Below are 15818 nucleotides of genomic sequence, written 5' to 3' on the forward strand. Positions count from 1 at the left end.
TAATTTATAATTTTTGTGATTTTTTTGTGGTATTAATTCAATTTAGCGGAGGGTATATTTGTCACACATTTACTAGTTTTGAGTTTTTTATGGTTGAATAAATTAGCTTGGGGTAAATTTGTAATAAATGTACAAGTTTATGGTTTTTAATGGTCAGTCGGGGTAAATTTGTCACATGTGTACTAATTTAAGGTAAATTTATCATAAATATACCAGTTTGGATTTTTCAAAGTATTAACCCTAAAATGATTGCATTTTTTGAAGGAGGTGAAGATCAAATAATGCATGTCCCTAAAAAAAAGTTTGCCTGATTTACCAACATTATCAAGTTGGAGACAGATTGAACTTTACCGAAAGTTGCAAAGTAGACCATTTAGCTAGAGAAGTGATTGCGATTTTTAAAATTATAGGTTAAATAAGCACCATCCCAAAAATTACAAAGACTTCTACTCAATGTGTACGAGAGGTTTGCAAGCAGAGATGAGCAATTTCAAGGCAGGTAGGTTCCAAACCATAACCAAAACTAAAACCTATACCATCTAGATTGAATTTTTAGAATTTGGAACTTGCCTTGTACAATTAGTTGGACTTGAATTGGTTGAGTAAGGTCTATCCAATCAAATTTTAGAATTTACTTAAATCGATGCTCATCCCTACTAGGGATGTCAGGAACCGAATTGAAAATCGAACCAAACCGAAAAATTCAAATTTTTTTTTATTTGATGCTCATTAAAAATCATTATTTTTTTTTATTGGCTCAATTTTTATCGATTAACTTAACCGAATCGAACCACAAATCGATAAAATCAACCCATTAAAAATTCGGTTTTATTTTTCTCCCGGCGCATAATGTTTGGGTCAGCCGCAGTGGTGGCAAACGCGCGGGCCAGCAGAGCTCGGGAAGGGGGCTCGGCGAGGAAGGCTCGAGCAGCTGCAGATCACTCAGGTGCGGCGGAGGGGAAGCTGCTGTGGTGCCGTCACTCGGAGGGGGGAGCTGCAAGGGACGGGTGAGCGGTGGCGCGACTGCAGGTGTCGGGTTCGCGGGTCGCTGGCGGGGCGGCGGTGCGAGCTCGCGGGTGAGGGGTGACCGGCCCGGGATCTGCTGGCGTCAGGTTGCAGGCGGAGACGCTCGGAGGCGGTGAGCGGGAGCTCGGCAGCTGCAGGTCGCGACAGCGACCGGCGGACGAGCAGATGCAGGGGCGAGCGACGCAGCAGCGGCAGTCGTCGGGGGTTGCAGACGAACGGCTGCAGGTCGCGCAGGCGCAGGAACGGCGGTGGCAGGGGTCAGCGTTCCGGCACGGCTAAGTGGGCAGTGGCGGAGGCGATCGGGCGACAGGGCTGCACGTCGCGGGCGAGACCGGCGGCGACCGGCCGCTAGGCCGCCTGTGCTGGGCTTGCGAACGGCGGACGCGGGCAGCTAGTGCGGGGGAAGAAGATGAACAGTGCTCCACTTTTTCTTTCTGCTGGCCTGTCCTTCACGTCCCTTCCCTCTCCGTCTCTTCTCTGCAGTGCTCCGCTTTTTCGTTTTTTCTATAAAAACGAAAAAAAAAAAAAAAAACCAAAAACTAAGAGCCGAAAACCAAAAACCAAAAATCAAAAATCGAAAAATCGAACCGAGTTTTGAACCAAAATTTCGGTTCGGATCTTGTTCGGTTCGATTCGAAAGATTTTTCTAATGATTTAGTTCGGTTTGGTATTTTAAAAAAAATCGAAGTGAATTGAACCGTTGACACCGCTAACCCCTACTATCCATTGTGATTCAAGGAAGAGTGATTGATCCGATGTACAATAAGATCATTGTACTGACTAATGCATCTGGTGCATCTCATGGAGGGATACCATAGCAACGGTGGTAAAGCATAAATAAACCGTTGATTATACAGCCCGCGGTTTAGCAGGCTAAGCTGGATTTCTGATAATCTTTATATATTCCAAATGCCTTTTTCTTTCCCACTGAGCTATCATGACAATTCTCAACTTTATCCGAAGAAGAATAATTAGTCAATGATTGCTTGATTAGTCTGGCAATTTGGTGCTACAAATTGCATTACGCAGGCTTTGAATTATTATTTTGTACAATTCCGGTAGAATGGTTCCACATGTCAATTTTAGAGCCCTAGACTATGTGTCAACCTAAATAACATTAAGATCATAATTCTACACGATACGACACGACACGACACATAGATACGTCATTTATAAAAAAAATAAAGAATTTCAATACATTTGGTTATTTTGTATATTAAATGTATAATTTTATATATACATTGTAAATTATTATTTTTATGATTATTTTAATCAAATTAATTTAATTCAAATTTACAAATAAATAAATAAATAAATAATGAAAAAAAGTGCCTAGAATGAATTTTCATTAAAAACATTAATCCACCATTTATTAGTATCATTCATTGTTTCTATTTGACAAATTCAACTACACTCCAATAATCCACATAACTTGGAGAAAAAGAAAAGCAATCCACATTCTCAACTTACGTGTTATAGCGCGTCGGAAGATAAGAGAAAGAAATCAACTTAGGGGGTGATTTGTATGTATGGGAAGTAAAGTTGAAGGAGAAAAACCTACTAGGTTTTTCTTCTTTCCTCATTTATTATTAATTTTTTTTATTTTCTTACATATTTATATTTTAACCCATAATTTATTGAAAATTTTTAAAATTGACCCGTGTATATCAAAATCATATGTCGAAATTCCAAACTTGCATATAAGAATTATCGACTCGCGTATCGAAAAGTGTCGAGAGAATTGATCAGGGACATGTGTTGAATGAGTGTCGAAAAATATTAGAGAATATTAGACACGTGTTGGAGTATCCAACACGACACAAAAGCTTCTAGAAATTGTCGATGGTTCATAGATGTCAACCTTCGGTTCGGTCGAAGGCATGTCGTCCACTCTCTAACTAGGGGTTCATAAGTTTGCGATGATGGTTCATTTTTTGTAATGGGCAAAGACAAAGCACGTGCATCACAAAAATACATAAAAAAAAAAAATGGTCGTAGTTTACATAATAAGAAATTAACACTAAAAAGAACTTTGACAGCATTAAAATGAAAAGAATGAAGAGTAGACACAAAAAGAAAAGCTAGTTATATAATTTTCAGTACCCCTCATGGTACAAAAATAAAAGGATAACTGAGCTATCGGGTTGCTTAAAAGAACCATCATCTACAATAAATCGATGCTTGAAGACCATAATTATTATTATAAAAGCAATCGATGAGAAATGTCTTATCTTAAAAGCAAATACGCAATCAGAGATCAGATCGCCCAAGATTGGCACGGTAATGGGTTTTTACTTGCGGAAACCCCCGGGCCAATCGGGACGAACCCGGGCGCCGACGTGGCGCGACGCCATTGGCCGCGGGCTTTTTCAAACGAAGGGCGCAAGCTGTTAGCGGCGCGCCGAGCCTGGACTGGACTGAAAAAACTCCACGCGACGGTCCGCTCGAGCGATCGCCCTCACTCGCTCGCTCCAACTCGGAAGTCCCACTCGGACTCGGCGTCGCGAATTCTTCGATTTTTCTCCTTTTCCTTCCTCCTTCTTCCTTCTTCCTTCTTCCAGAGAATTTCTTCAGGCGCAAGCTTTCCGCGCGCGCTCGCTCGTTCGCTCGTTCGCTCGCGTCGTCGCTTCACGCAAATCTCGCTCTGTCTCGAAGGAGGGAGGGAGAACATCCTGATCATCCGTTCGGCGAGACTCTCTCACTGTCTTTCTCCCTCCGTTTGGCGCGCTCCGTGAGGTGCGTGTATTCGAGCTCTCGCGCGATGATGGCTGTTTCGCGGTCGCGATTCTCTGTTCTCGGTTCGATGGTCCCGATCGTGTTTCCGTTCTCCGCTGATGATTCTTTTTTTGTGGTTCTTTTTCCGTTTTGATTTTTTTTTTACTGTGCATTAGTGGTTTTAAGAGATGCGCGTGGCGCTGGAGGGTTCGGGGAGGGATCTTCTCGTAAGGGGTTTCATTCGTGTTCGCGCGAGTTCGCCGTGTAATCGATCCCTCGCAATCGCGTCGCGTGATCAGAGCAGCAGCGCCTTTCTCTGCTCCCCTGAACTTGTGTTGTTCCGGAAGGGTTGGACTTTCGAAAGTTACCTTGCGACGCAAGAAAACCGGTCGCCTTTCGACGAAGGGGTCGTGCTCGCATGGAAAAAGTTTGAATCTGTGAGTTGGAACTAGTGTTTTACTGTGTATGCGATAGGCCCGTTGACATGAATATGCTGTACGAAGTTTTGTGATTTCTTGGCAAGTACTTTTATAAAAGTCCGCTCGTCGTCGAGGCCAGATTCAGAGGGTTTGGGAATTGTATGGGCATGATTGACTGCTAAAGATACAAGTACATAGGGAATCGAATGTCGACTGCTCTAGTTGCCTTGTTCAAATATCTATCTCCAGAGTGGCTTAGAAGCATGAGCAGATGTCTCTTTCTGTTCAATTTCTTGCATTATACATGTTGAATCTATTCCCAGGTGCTATGACACTAGTTGTAATGAAAGATACAGAGTAGAATATCTGTATAGTCCTCTCTGTTCTCTCTCTTGGATGTGCATGCGCCTGCATGATCATATGCTGTCATATGTGTTTCATTGACATTTTTACGTTTGCCGCTTCAACTCATCAACTGAGTCAATTGCCATCTCAACTGTGGCTATTTCAGGGTCTACTTTCCTGGTTCGAGTCATTGACGATATGAAGACAACGATGAGGATGAAAAAAGGAAGTACCACCATGAGACTGAAAAAGGGAAGTAAAGTGGAGGTGCTTAGCATGAAAGAGGACTTCATAGGTGCTTGGGTCTATTCCGAAATAATATCTGGAAATGGGCGCAATTACTATGTGAAATGCTGTGGTTATCCCGGTACTGCCGGGAAGAAAGTAGAGAGGGTGCCGAGGAAGGTTATTCGGCCTTGTCCACCTCCTGCGGAAGGCATAGGTGTATGGGTTCCAGGTGATGTTGTCGAGGTGTTTCACAACCTATCATGGAAGACTGCCATAGTTGTGAAGGTTTTTCATGAAAACCACTTCTTAGTTAGGCCAGCTGGAAGCTTTCGGCATTTCAATGTCCATAAACGATATCTCAGGGCTAGGCAGATATGGAAAGATGGCAACTGGTTCGTGGTTGGAAAGGTAAATTTTGCATATTATATGCTTTTCCTTCTGTACATATTTTTTGGAATTGTTTATCTTCTATTACAGCTTCAAGCTTTTTGTTTTCCTGGGAGAATGGTTGGTCCTGATAAGTAATAAAAATTGAGTCCTTCTGGTGTGATTGAATACTTCTGCCTTTACATTGAAATGTCTTAGAACGAGGAGCTTTCTGGTAAGAATGGTTTCTTATTTTCTTTTAAATTGAATTGGGTTTTTATGTAGGGCGCTCGTAATTGCACCACATCCAGGAGAAGACGACTTGCCGAAACAGACTTGAAGCTGCAAGCTGGAGCTGAATTTTCCCCAACTGGAGGAAATACTGAATTTCAGTTTCAAGTAGATTCAGAGAGGAAATTGAAGACAGATTCCCATGTTTGCTCGCCTCATGTTGAAGCACATTGTGTTGGTCTTAAGAAGATCAAGCTTACTACCAATAATTACTGGGAGACTTTGCCAGGGACTGCATCTTATGCTTCAGAAAAGGCTGATGCATCCGATTACCTGAATGAGGAAGAAAATAATGCAAATTATTCCTTCTGCTGCTGGAGAAATAGGTTCCCCGAGGTGGAACTGGAAGGGTTGAATAATTCTTTGCAGCTGAAGACGTCAAAGAACATCGACACTGATAGTTGTGCATCATCTGTTGGCAGCTCTAGTACTAATGGCAAGAATTGGTCGTCAAGTTCAGTAAATTGCTGCATCAGGAATACTTCTGGCGATCTCAGTGACGCTGAATCATTTGTGGCATAATGTATCATGGAGGTCATATTCTTTTCTGACAAAAGCAGAATTGGAGGCAACATCCCTTCCTTCACGCCATCCAGTGACTGTCCAGTTCTGAGCTGTTCAGGCTTTCAGTTGGGCTGAAGATGCAAATGCCAATCCTTGCACCAATCTCTGCTCATTCCGACAAACAAGCATCTGGTGATTCTAAGAAATTTAACTTCTGCCGATGCTAGGCTTTTTATTAGCTGATAGTGGAATGAAACATTGGATCTTGGTCTTTTTGTGATGTTTTCGCCCTTCTCTGACTGTGACATTGACTACATTCGTCATCGCGAGCATTGGTTTACGTATTTGTGAATCACTAGTTTAGAATCTATGTACAGCGCAACAGTCTCTCTGCACAATCTTTCACTAAATGAGAACTTTAAGAATTGGATTCATGATGAACTTAGTTGCACTAGTTTGATAATAGATATCTGTGATATGATTTTCTCTATATTCATTATTGAATAATCGGTTGATTATCCCAGTGAGTGATGTAAAAGTGGACGACAGGAGATTCATTCTCAAAGGACTTACTTTAGGTATTCATGTGCTTGTTAGATGCTTCTGTTTTGGTGGAAGGTATAAAAATTCAGGCTGAGTAAAAATCTTAGACTGAATTTCTTATTGTTCTGGTTTTCAACATTGCATGTTAAGCTATAAAGTGCATCAAAAGATTCTTTGTTATAGATACTTCAAATAATTAATTTCTGCTGCACATGACTTTGACAGTGGGGTTTTTCTACCCTTCTTTGGTGCGCTGTAGATGTTGATAAATCTGGCAGACTGCAAGTCCTTTGATCCACTCTTTGGTGCTATCCAAGCCATTTTTATCGAGAATCTCAGAGATTCACCCCATTGCTTTAGGGCATGGATATCATGCTGAGGATATTGGTTCTTGACAGCTGACACCTTTTCTCAGGTGCATATGATTATTTACACATCTCTTATTTACTCAAAACCGTAAGTGAATCACTGAAGTTCTTAACTCTGGCTTATTTGTTAGCATGTTTACATGTTTAAATCCAGAGCTTCTTTTGCAAAGGGCAGTGCTTTCTTTCTTGTTTTTGCTTAAAGGTCATATTGCTGTACCAGCAAGTGGTGGTCTGGTAACTGATGTTTCTGACGAATTTATTGTTTTTGGAACTTGGAAGCTTAGAGTTCCTTTTTCTCAGGTTTCATTTGTTCAATCCATCCACATAAATAGTCATGAATGCGTGAAAAAGCAAAGCAAGGTGATGTCGCCATGCGACCGGCGTTCGAGTGATAGGTACACAAGTTAACCCATTACCTTTTTTTTTTTTTTGAATGTTGAGGCAATTAGAATTGCACTATGTGGCATCCTGAATAAATTGAATCTCTCTCTCTCTCTCTCTCTCTCTCTCTCTCTCTAAGTAATGTTAGGATTGCACCATTCACAAGAGGATCGGGCAACAGGAGCAGAAGCAGCTACTTATAATTGATTCATAATTACTGCAGGATGCTGCATTATCGATCTCCGATGTTACACTGGATATCAAATACAACAGAGGATAGTACATGTATTGTGATATCTTCCTAATAGATGGAGTCCTGACTGGAGAAGGTGCAATAGAGTCCTTAAATTCTAAATAGCTTTGGTAGCCCGATCCACTCAGTTTTGAAAAGGAATCAATTGAAATCGTTGGTACAAGAAATCATAGCGTATAATAGCATTACATCATGATAAGGCCCCCTGGAAACTGCTGGTTTCTCTGGTGGCTTCTCAAAACAAGCCAAAGACCTCATGCTAGTTTGCGGTTGCGAACGCTAACCAACCTCACATCATCAATAACAGGTCCGCACAGAGAACCAGAGTGATCGCTCTGCATGTTGTAGTACGAGCTCAAGAACCTGACCCTGGTGCGATCCGATGTGGCTGTGAACCGGAGTTTAGCATGGACGTAACCGCCTTTGCCCGTAGAAGTGTAGGGCACTGTAACAGACGCAGTCCCTGCATATGCCTCCACTGCCATAGACCCTTCACATGAGTTCTTGGCATCGCCGACCGCAAATGTAAGGACATAAACTTTGCCACGCTGGGTCGAGACAACTTGTGCGATGGCGCTTTCCTTCCCGGCGACAAGTTCCACTGCACGCTTTCCCTCAGGAACAGCGAAGTGGTCCGAATCGACGAACTTCACTGCTTTTAGGGATTCGATTATCCATCCGGGCAAAGGGCTGTGGTCATCCTCAATGTGGGGCGGAATTAGGACGCCCCATGATGTCTTTGGGGGCACATAAGGACCTTCTTCAAAATTTCCATTCTTCACCAAATTTGCTGAAAAAGATAGAAACCCTGTCAGCGTTAAAGGTGGTACTATAAAGGCTATCCGAAATCCATACAATTAGATAAGTCTTGGATTTCTTCATCCTGATTAAAATTACTCGGAAGCAGAATCAACAGTGATACTCAATTGACAGAAATCTATAGTTTACCATTAGTGCGTTTCGGGATGTACAATGCCTTCAATGCGACTGAATCAATCAATGGTCCACAAGCCGGGTCCTCATCCATGCCGGGGTTGTGGATTGAGATCTCGATTTCGGGGGCGTCCGCCCGGAAACTCCAGCAGTAAGAATCCCATCCATTGCTGCTGTACATCGTCTGCATCGGCAATATTCCCCAGTCGTGTGCCTCATGGTTCGGCGTGACCGATACATTCAATTTCTCTTCTTGCGCGCACGTTCGGGCTGCACTGAATGTGACCGAGTAGAACGTACCCTTCTCGACCTTCACCTTCTGCTTTATCGAAGCCTCGTTGCCAAGCCTCACTGCAAATTCTCCTTCAGGAACCACCAGTAACATATCGCCCTGCTTTTGACCCGATTTGATGTACTCAACATAGCCTGAAATTCCCCATTTAGGAATGGCAGTTTTGCTGGTGACAACCGTTCCCTTCAGCTGCGACTGCTCCGGGCCCTTCTCGAAGTCGCCGTTCGGCAGTAAACCTGAGGACAATGCCAATTCGGGTCATTTGTATGTTAGCTCAGCTGGTTCATGAAAATTCTAGTCGCTCAATCAAATTCAGTATTACGTGATGTCCTCGGCCATCGTGCGAATTTGTATGAGATATCGCAATTTGATTGAATGTGAAAAGGACGTAGGATCCAGAGAAATTTCGTCCACGGATCGTTTAATTTTCCTACTCTTTGGAGAATAATCAGGCTTGATCTACCACATGGTCGCTTGTAACTAAAGAAACATTATGGGACTGGCACAGAATCTAGCACGTGAAAGATGGGAAGAGAACATTGCTTAAAAAGCTCATTACATGCTGGGTTCACATGTTCTGTTCAGAATTTCCCCAAATAAATAAATAAATGAATAAATAAAAGACCATGTCGGAAGAAAACCTTGTTTAATCTGGCTTAGACCCTTTTGACCTCGTTCGAACATGGATTAAAGCATGACACCGAGATTAAAATTGAGCCAAAAAGACTGCATACAATATGCACATCTTTTGCCAGCATTAATAATTACAACTGCACAAGGAATATTTATCATCTTATAAATGGTTTCCTCAATCAACTAATTCTTCTCTTCTTGGCTTCTTAATATGTATCCTCTGCCATACCTACGGGAAATGAGAAATGCCTGTCCTAAAGGAATACCTACCGTATTTCAAATTTTCAAAGTTCAGTTCTCTTTACGAGGTACGGCTTATTACGACACTCTTTAACCAAACTAGCATTGCTAGATGACATAGAAAAACCTCGATGCGTGGATTGGTCCGACTTCAAGATCATCAAGATCACAGACTCCAAAGCTGTCGTCGTGATGATCACAGACTCCAAAGTCATCATCGTTCTCATATAAGAGTCGTATAACTCGGCATACCGATGCGCTGTCATGAACCCCCATGAATGATCCGGCTTTGAGTGCGTGTTAAAGGATTACAACGAGCATGACCAGTTATCTAGTGCTATGGTATCTTGTTAACAAGACATGTTTACCCATGCGATGAGATGAAAATTGCGTAAGATGTTTTCCATGTGATGGGGACTGCAGTACAGTCCTAAATTGTTTTTATCCGACTTGGAAGTGATCATAAAAGCTAGCAGATGCAAAGTCAGAGATCCACATGGCCCTACTTGAAAAGAGAGGGGAAAGGGAAGCTTTTCGAACCCCGCCCCTTGGTCTTAATCATGCTCAACAACCCAGAGGATTGCTCTCACTCAAATGTTGAATGCCATTTATTGCCTGCTGTCCTATTTGAGGATTGTGAACATGGATAGGAGCATTTAATAAGGGCAGAAGCCCAGAGGAACCCAGATGACAGATGATTTCGCAAATGAAGGATTGCAATCTCGTCCGCTATGAATGCTCATGAAATAACCTTGTAGGTTGGCCATGGATATGTTGGGTCCATCTAGAAAAATTCTGGGAAACCCTCTTAGGAAGTTTAGCTGGTTTTGATGGAATTTTGCTCCTAGTTGAGCGCGTCGTGGAGTGCATGAGCCACATAGGAATTTTGATTAAAGAAAACATACAAAAAACCGGATGCCATTTGAGGTCATCAGTACACCAGGATTATAATGGTTTGGCCAAGGATTCGAGCTCTTGGAACTTCGCAAGAGAGGACACATTCTGTGGGTGGACCTCTATATTTATATATTCATGTAATGACAAATTGAACCGACCAAGTTTGTATATAAATTTCTTAAAGGAAATGAGAAACAAAGTGACTGATAACACTAGAAACATGCACACTGGTTCACAGGAATGTGGAGTGCTGTGGGAGATGAAGATGTAGAGCTTACCATCGATGAGAGATGTGGCATTGTAGGAGGTGGCGCACAGTATCAGCAGCAGCAATGTCACCTTCTGCATCTTTGTGTGTTTTAGAGAGAGAGAGAGAGAGAGAGAGAGAGAGATGACTTGTGTCGAGATCAGAAAGGCGGGTGCTGTGGCAAGCTATTTATCTAATGGGTCGAGTGGGAATGCCACTGGCTTTGGAGAAATCAACATCAATGCCACTCTCTTTATTTTAATCGACTGTATTCATGAAAAATAAAGGAAGAAGAAGAAATCGACGTCATAGTTTAAAAATGTGGAATATAAATGAAGGTAGTGCACCGATTGCCGAGGACACATATTGGAAAAAGTACCAAAAAATCATAAACTTATTGTACTTCTGCTAATTAAGGTACAAACTTTTCAATTATGTTGATTGAATCTTAAACTTTTTGACGATTGATCAATGCAATTTATTTGGTCAATGTTGGCTGGAAATCCGCTAGCATAGCCACTAATTATCTTACGTCGTGGCGTTGATGTTGACAAATTTTGTAAATTTTAAATATTTTTCTGATTTTTTAAATTCTTTTTCATTTTATTTTATTTTTCATTGTGGCGACGAGCCCTCGCCAACCGCTGGTCTAAGCCATCGCCAGCCACAAGTAAGGGCAACCAAGCCCTTGCCAAAAGTCACAAGGTTGAAGGTTGAGAGAGTCGACCTAGAGGTTCGGTTGGGCTTTTGTCTGCAGCCATCAAGGGCTTGGTTAAGGGCCGCAACCCTTGCTAGGATAAACTATAATGGTCAATTATCAAAATGTTTGTTTATGATTGAGTTTGCACAATGACAATAAATTTAGGACTTTTTTGGTACTTTTTCCTATAAATATTTGTGATACATAACCTATTTGAGAATTAGATTTTTGTATACACTCGTTTTATCGATGAATCCAGAATGCGAAAACATAACTTGGCATGAAGCATATGATCATCTGTTTCAGGCGAGCAATTATATAATTTTGCGTGGTAAGCTCTGTTACTTTCTTGAGAAGCTTACCCATAATGTTCAAGCTTGGAATATCTTGGGATTCGTATGACGTCTCTTAAAAATGAGGCATTAAATTTGAAGTTGCTTAAAAAGTGGAGGGTTGGAAAGAGTTTTGCAAGGGATGGGGGGTTGGTTTCTGGGGGAGGCAAAAGCAATTTAAGAGGAGTCTGCGCATGAGCACATGCAGTTTGCAGCTGCACGCTTAGCCATGCTCTCTTGGAAGTTTCCTCTCCCTTGGACAAGCTCCAATCATACAGGATCACCTTAGGATTCGGATTAGGAGGTCCGTATTACTTAATTGTGTTTCTCAAATTCGATAGGGTTATAAGTGGGGAAGGAAGAGAAGTTGACATTGTTCCACCCATTAAGTTGAATTCACATGGAGTCAGGCCCACATTCGATTCGGTATTGTTTCCCTATGTAACATGATGAAATGAGCCAGTGCTCGCTTAACATCGGTTAATTCTCTCTTTTTGTTAATGGCAAATCTAGTCTTTGATAGGCTTGTTTTTCACAAGTTATCATGACATGGTATACTGAGGCACATAATGCATTCTTAAGAGTGAAATTCCTATAGATTCAATAAGATTCTGCTGACATTTTCAAGTATCCAGAAAGATCGAATAAGGTCCACAAATAAAATGTAGTCTAGAGTTTTGCTTAATCTTAAGCTTGCAATTTGTAAGATGGTATGTGCACTCGAATTGTTAACACGGTCCGCTTGAAATGGGTTTCACTTTTCACTTTTTATTATTTCAATTTTTACGGCTCACATAGATGGAGTTTTTACATCACATGAAACCCTCCTTCAAAATTGTACAAATATTGGGCAAGTGGATCTAGGCTCCACATTCACGACGACTTTTCATGAATCAAATTTTAAACGTGCGTTGTAAAACTTTTACATTACAATCGGCGGTTAATACAAGAACCTAACGAAAGGAATTTCTTACCCGAATTCACATGCCGATGCCAACTAAAAAAAAAAAAAATTCAAATAGCCAAGGCGAAAAACAACATGCACATGGCATTATAGATGGTGATCGGGCTCCAAGATCTGTTTAATCAAATTGATGGACCTAACTGGGAATCGTCCAAATTATGAAATCTTTTTTTCTAATAGACATCTTGTCGACATCAACGAAAAGAAATAAGAATGATAAACAAAAGAAGGAAGAGCATCAGACGTCATATGACCACAACCGCCCTCATCAAAAAGCTTTAATAATAGAGTGGAAACGTTCAGATCCTATCCTAGGCAAACCATGTGCAACCTCAGTTGTTCCCTGAAATCTGCATATGATCCCCTCATTATAAAAATTCCGAATCGATTGGGGTTCCTGCTGCTTCCCTTCTCCTGCGGCTGTCGGCAATAATTCCCCATTATTTTAGCTATGGAGAGAAGACGAGGGGGCAGGGTTGGGAATTATCATGAGCATTTGTATCAGATTAGAGAGGCACTTAACGTGCGCGCATGTGTTGCGGGAGCACCGCGTTGCGTCTTGACCAATCTGACCGAATTCCGCAATAAATTGCTGTCAATCTCTTCGCCAAAACTCCTTTTCCAACCTATGATCGTCAATCTGTTGGCTCGAGTTTTGGAAGCCTTGACATAACCAATTTCTTAAACCAATTCCATAATTTTAATGGGAGTGGGTCGAGAATGTGGGGATTTGAATCCCCCATCTCCTCCTTCCAAATTGGAATAACATGTGGCTTTTTCTACTTCAATTGCGTTCTGGTCTTGTCCATCTCCCTTTTTTTCCTCTTTTTCTTTCGGTCCATCGGGTCATGAGAGAGATGGTAAGATAGAACGTAGAGCTTCTTGTTTAAACCTTCTATAATGGTGAGTATTGAGCCTTTGGCACCACTGATCTTTATGGATGTCTTGCATAAGTCCCGATATTACTTTGGACCAAAGACGGCATGATTTATGTATGGAAGGGAAAATTTTCCAACAAGCCCTAAACCTAGTACATTTTTGCTAATTCATTCATAAACTTTTCAATTATATCAATTTAATCCTAAAAATTTTCACTTCTTACAAATTAAGTGTATTCCGATCAATTTGATCAGGATTTACTGACATTGCACATTTTTAATAATATTTTAATGATATTTTAATAATTTTTTGAATTTTTTTATGGTTTTTTTACTTAACTTTTGGGGGGTTTGGAGTTTGGTCGGTGAGGGTGGTCGGCCACTTACTAGACCCTTACTAACCAAATATCATTTAAATATTATTTATTTAAAATTACCACATCAGTGCCGGTTATTCCCGTTAGCAATTTCTAACAAAAATTGGCCGGATGGAACTTAATTAACAAGAAATGAAAAGATTTATGACATAACTGATAAAAGTGCAATAAGTGTAAGACTTTTTGAACAATTTTCCAATGTATGAACTGGAGAATTGAAATCTTGATTTATCTACAAGATTAGTAAGTATTTTCATTGTAAAGTTACAATCACTTTGGGACCTAAAGCTTGACACAAATCAAGATCGTGTTCGTTCTTTTGTGCATGGGATGGATCGCATAGTATACGACCTACGAGTGATTATACTTGGGGAGTTCGGACGGCCCATTTTGTCCGATGGGTTCATCCCATCAATCGAGCGAGGGCCTGGGATTTCGTCGCTTGGGCCTACCATGCCGAACGAGCTCCACATCGAGTCTTCTGTTCACTCAGCGGGCTAAAGCCCAGCCACTTTTGGGCCTTCTAGGCCCAGCACTCGACTATCCTCTTCCTGACAAGCCCAACCAGACCAGCTGCTAGATTAGCCATAGGAGTACCACTTCATCACGAGTTGCAAAAAAAATTGTACTTTCTTCTTCCTTTTTTTTGTAAGAATACGCCATACTGTTACCGGATACACTAGTAAAATGTTCTTTACGGGGGGTCATTGAAACCGGGAACCGAACGCAACCATATATGACCGTTTCGGCCGTGCGATATGCCAAGCGCTCGGGAATTTTACTCTCGGGAATCTTACTCTTTTCTTTATCATTTGAGGTAAAAGGCACTATTCCGCCTCCTTTTCTTTCCTCGATAGCCACATGAAGCAAGCCACACATCGTCGGGATGGATTCGACCCGCCAATTCCAAAGGGATTTACTCAATCCATTAACTTGTGTGGCTCACGAAAAAAGCCCTTGCTCAGTGTCTTTTTGCTTGTTGAAAGATTCGACTCAAAAGCTTTAAGCTTATCAGTGCATGAATATAAGACCCATTTAAATCCCATAAACAAATGATGCGGCTACTTTTAATACTCAACCCATTAACAAAATGTCCCTGCTATGTGAATATAAGATTTATTTGAATCTCACAAACAAATGATGCAGCTACTTTTAATACTTAATCCATTAACTTGCGTGGTTCACAAAAATGTCCCTGCCCGGTGCCTCTACTTGTTGAAAGATTTAAACTTATAGGTGTGTGAATATAAGACTTATTTAAATGCCATAAACAAATTATGCGGCTACATTTAACATCGTTTCCGTGAACTGTTGGCATGTGAGTAGCTGGGCTGACTCGAGAGAGTTGGTACCTTATTACATGTACGGGTGTACAAGGAATACGTAAGGGATACCCACAGACGAGTATTCATACGGCCTTATAAATCATCATTTTGATCTACCGAACCCCAGGACATGGTTGGGCGGCAGAACGCCAGGAGCTACTAAATAGTAAATACCACGACTCGACGACAAGAAGAAGAGATCCTGAGTGAAAACGAAAGTCGATCGACAAAACTCATTCAGTCGAATCGAACATGTCCTGTTTAAACAGGACGGTCGTATTAAAAAGGGAACATGTCCTGTTTAAACAGCTTCTAAGAATATGCTGCATCACCCTGCACGTTCTAACATCAGTAGAATGAAATCTACCGCGCACCTGCGTAGTTGTTAGAGATGTAATCGAATCGAACCTAAATCGACCGTTTTTACTTCTGGAGCTCGACTGCGTGAGGAAGACAGATTCGAACTCCGACCTCGACCAAGCTTGATTTTCCGGAGCTTAAATGAGCTCAGACATGAGATGTAATGGAAGAAAGTCAATGCAATGGAAGAAAAACGTGAAT

At 41.4% G+C, this 15818-nt stretch overlaps 2 protein-coding genes across 7 annotated transcripts; one reads left to right on the forward strand and one right to left on the reverse strand.

Moving 5' to 3' along the window:
- The first annotated feature begins 3448 nt into the window (after positions 1-3448).
- Positions 3449-7530, forward strand: LOC104449473. Of its 6 annotated transcripts, none has more exons than XR_005552235.1 (6): positions 3449-3762; positions 4672-5141; positions 5385-6086; positions 6663-6852; positions 7085-7200; positions 7410-7530. XR_005552235.1 is itself a non-coding variant. In XM_039315780.1 (3 exons), the coding sequence occupies exons 2-3, from the start codon at positions 4704-4706 to the stop codon at positions 5910-5912; spliced, it is 966 nt and encodes a 321-aa protein (XP_039171714.1). In that variant the 5' UTR covers positions 3449-3762; positions 4672-4703; the 3' UTR covers positions 5913-6652. The 6 variants fall into 6 exon arrangements, 1 of the variants encoding a protein (XP_039171714.1); XR_005552231.1 differs by having other exon boundaries at positions 7326-7462; XR_005552232.1 differs by having other exon boundaries at positions 7090-7200; positions 7326-7462.
- Positions 7531-7567: 37 nt separating this feature from the next.
- On the reverse strand, positions 7568-10828 carry LOC104449472. The gene is made up of 3 exons (XM_010063642.3): positions 10713-10828; positions 8388-8900; positions 7568-8229 (listed from the first exon to the last, which is right to left on the reverse strand). The coding sequence occupies exons 1-3, from the start codon at positions 10780-10782 to the stop codon at positions 7694-7696; spliced, it is 1119 nt and encodes a 372-aa protein (XP_010061944.1). The 5' UTR covers positions 10783-10828; the 3' UTR covers positions 7568-7693.
- Positions 10829-15818: the final 4990 nt, after the last annotated feature.

Source organism: Eucalyptus grandis, chromosome 6 (genome assembly GCF_016545825.1).
Source record: "Eucalyptus grandis isolate ANBG69807.140 chromosome 6, ASM1654582v1, whole genome shotgun sequence".
Classification (NCBI taxonomy): Eukaryota; Viridiplantae; Streptophyta; class Magnoliopsida; order Myrtales; family Myrtaceae; genus Eucalyptus; species Eucalyptus grandis.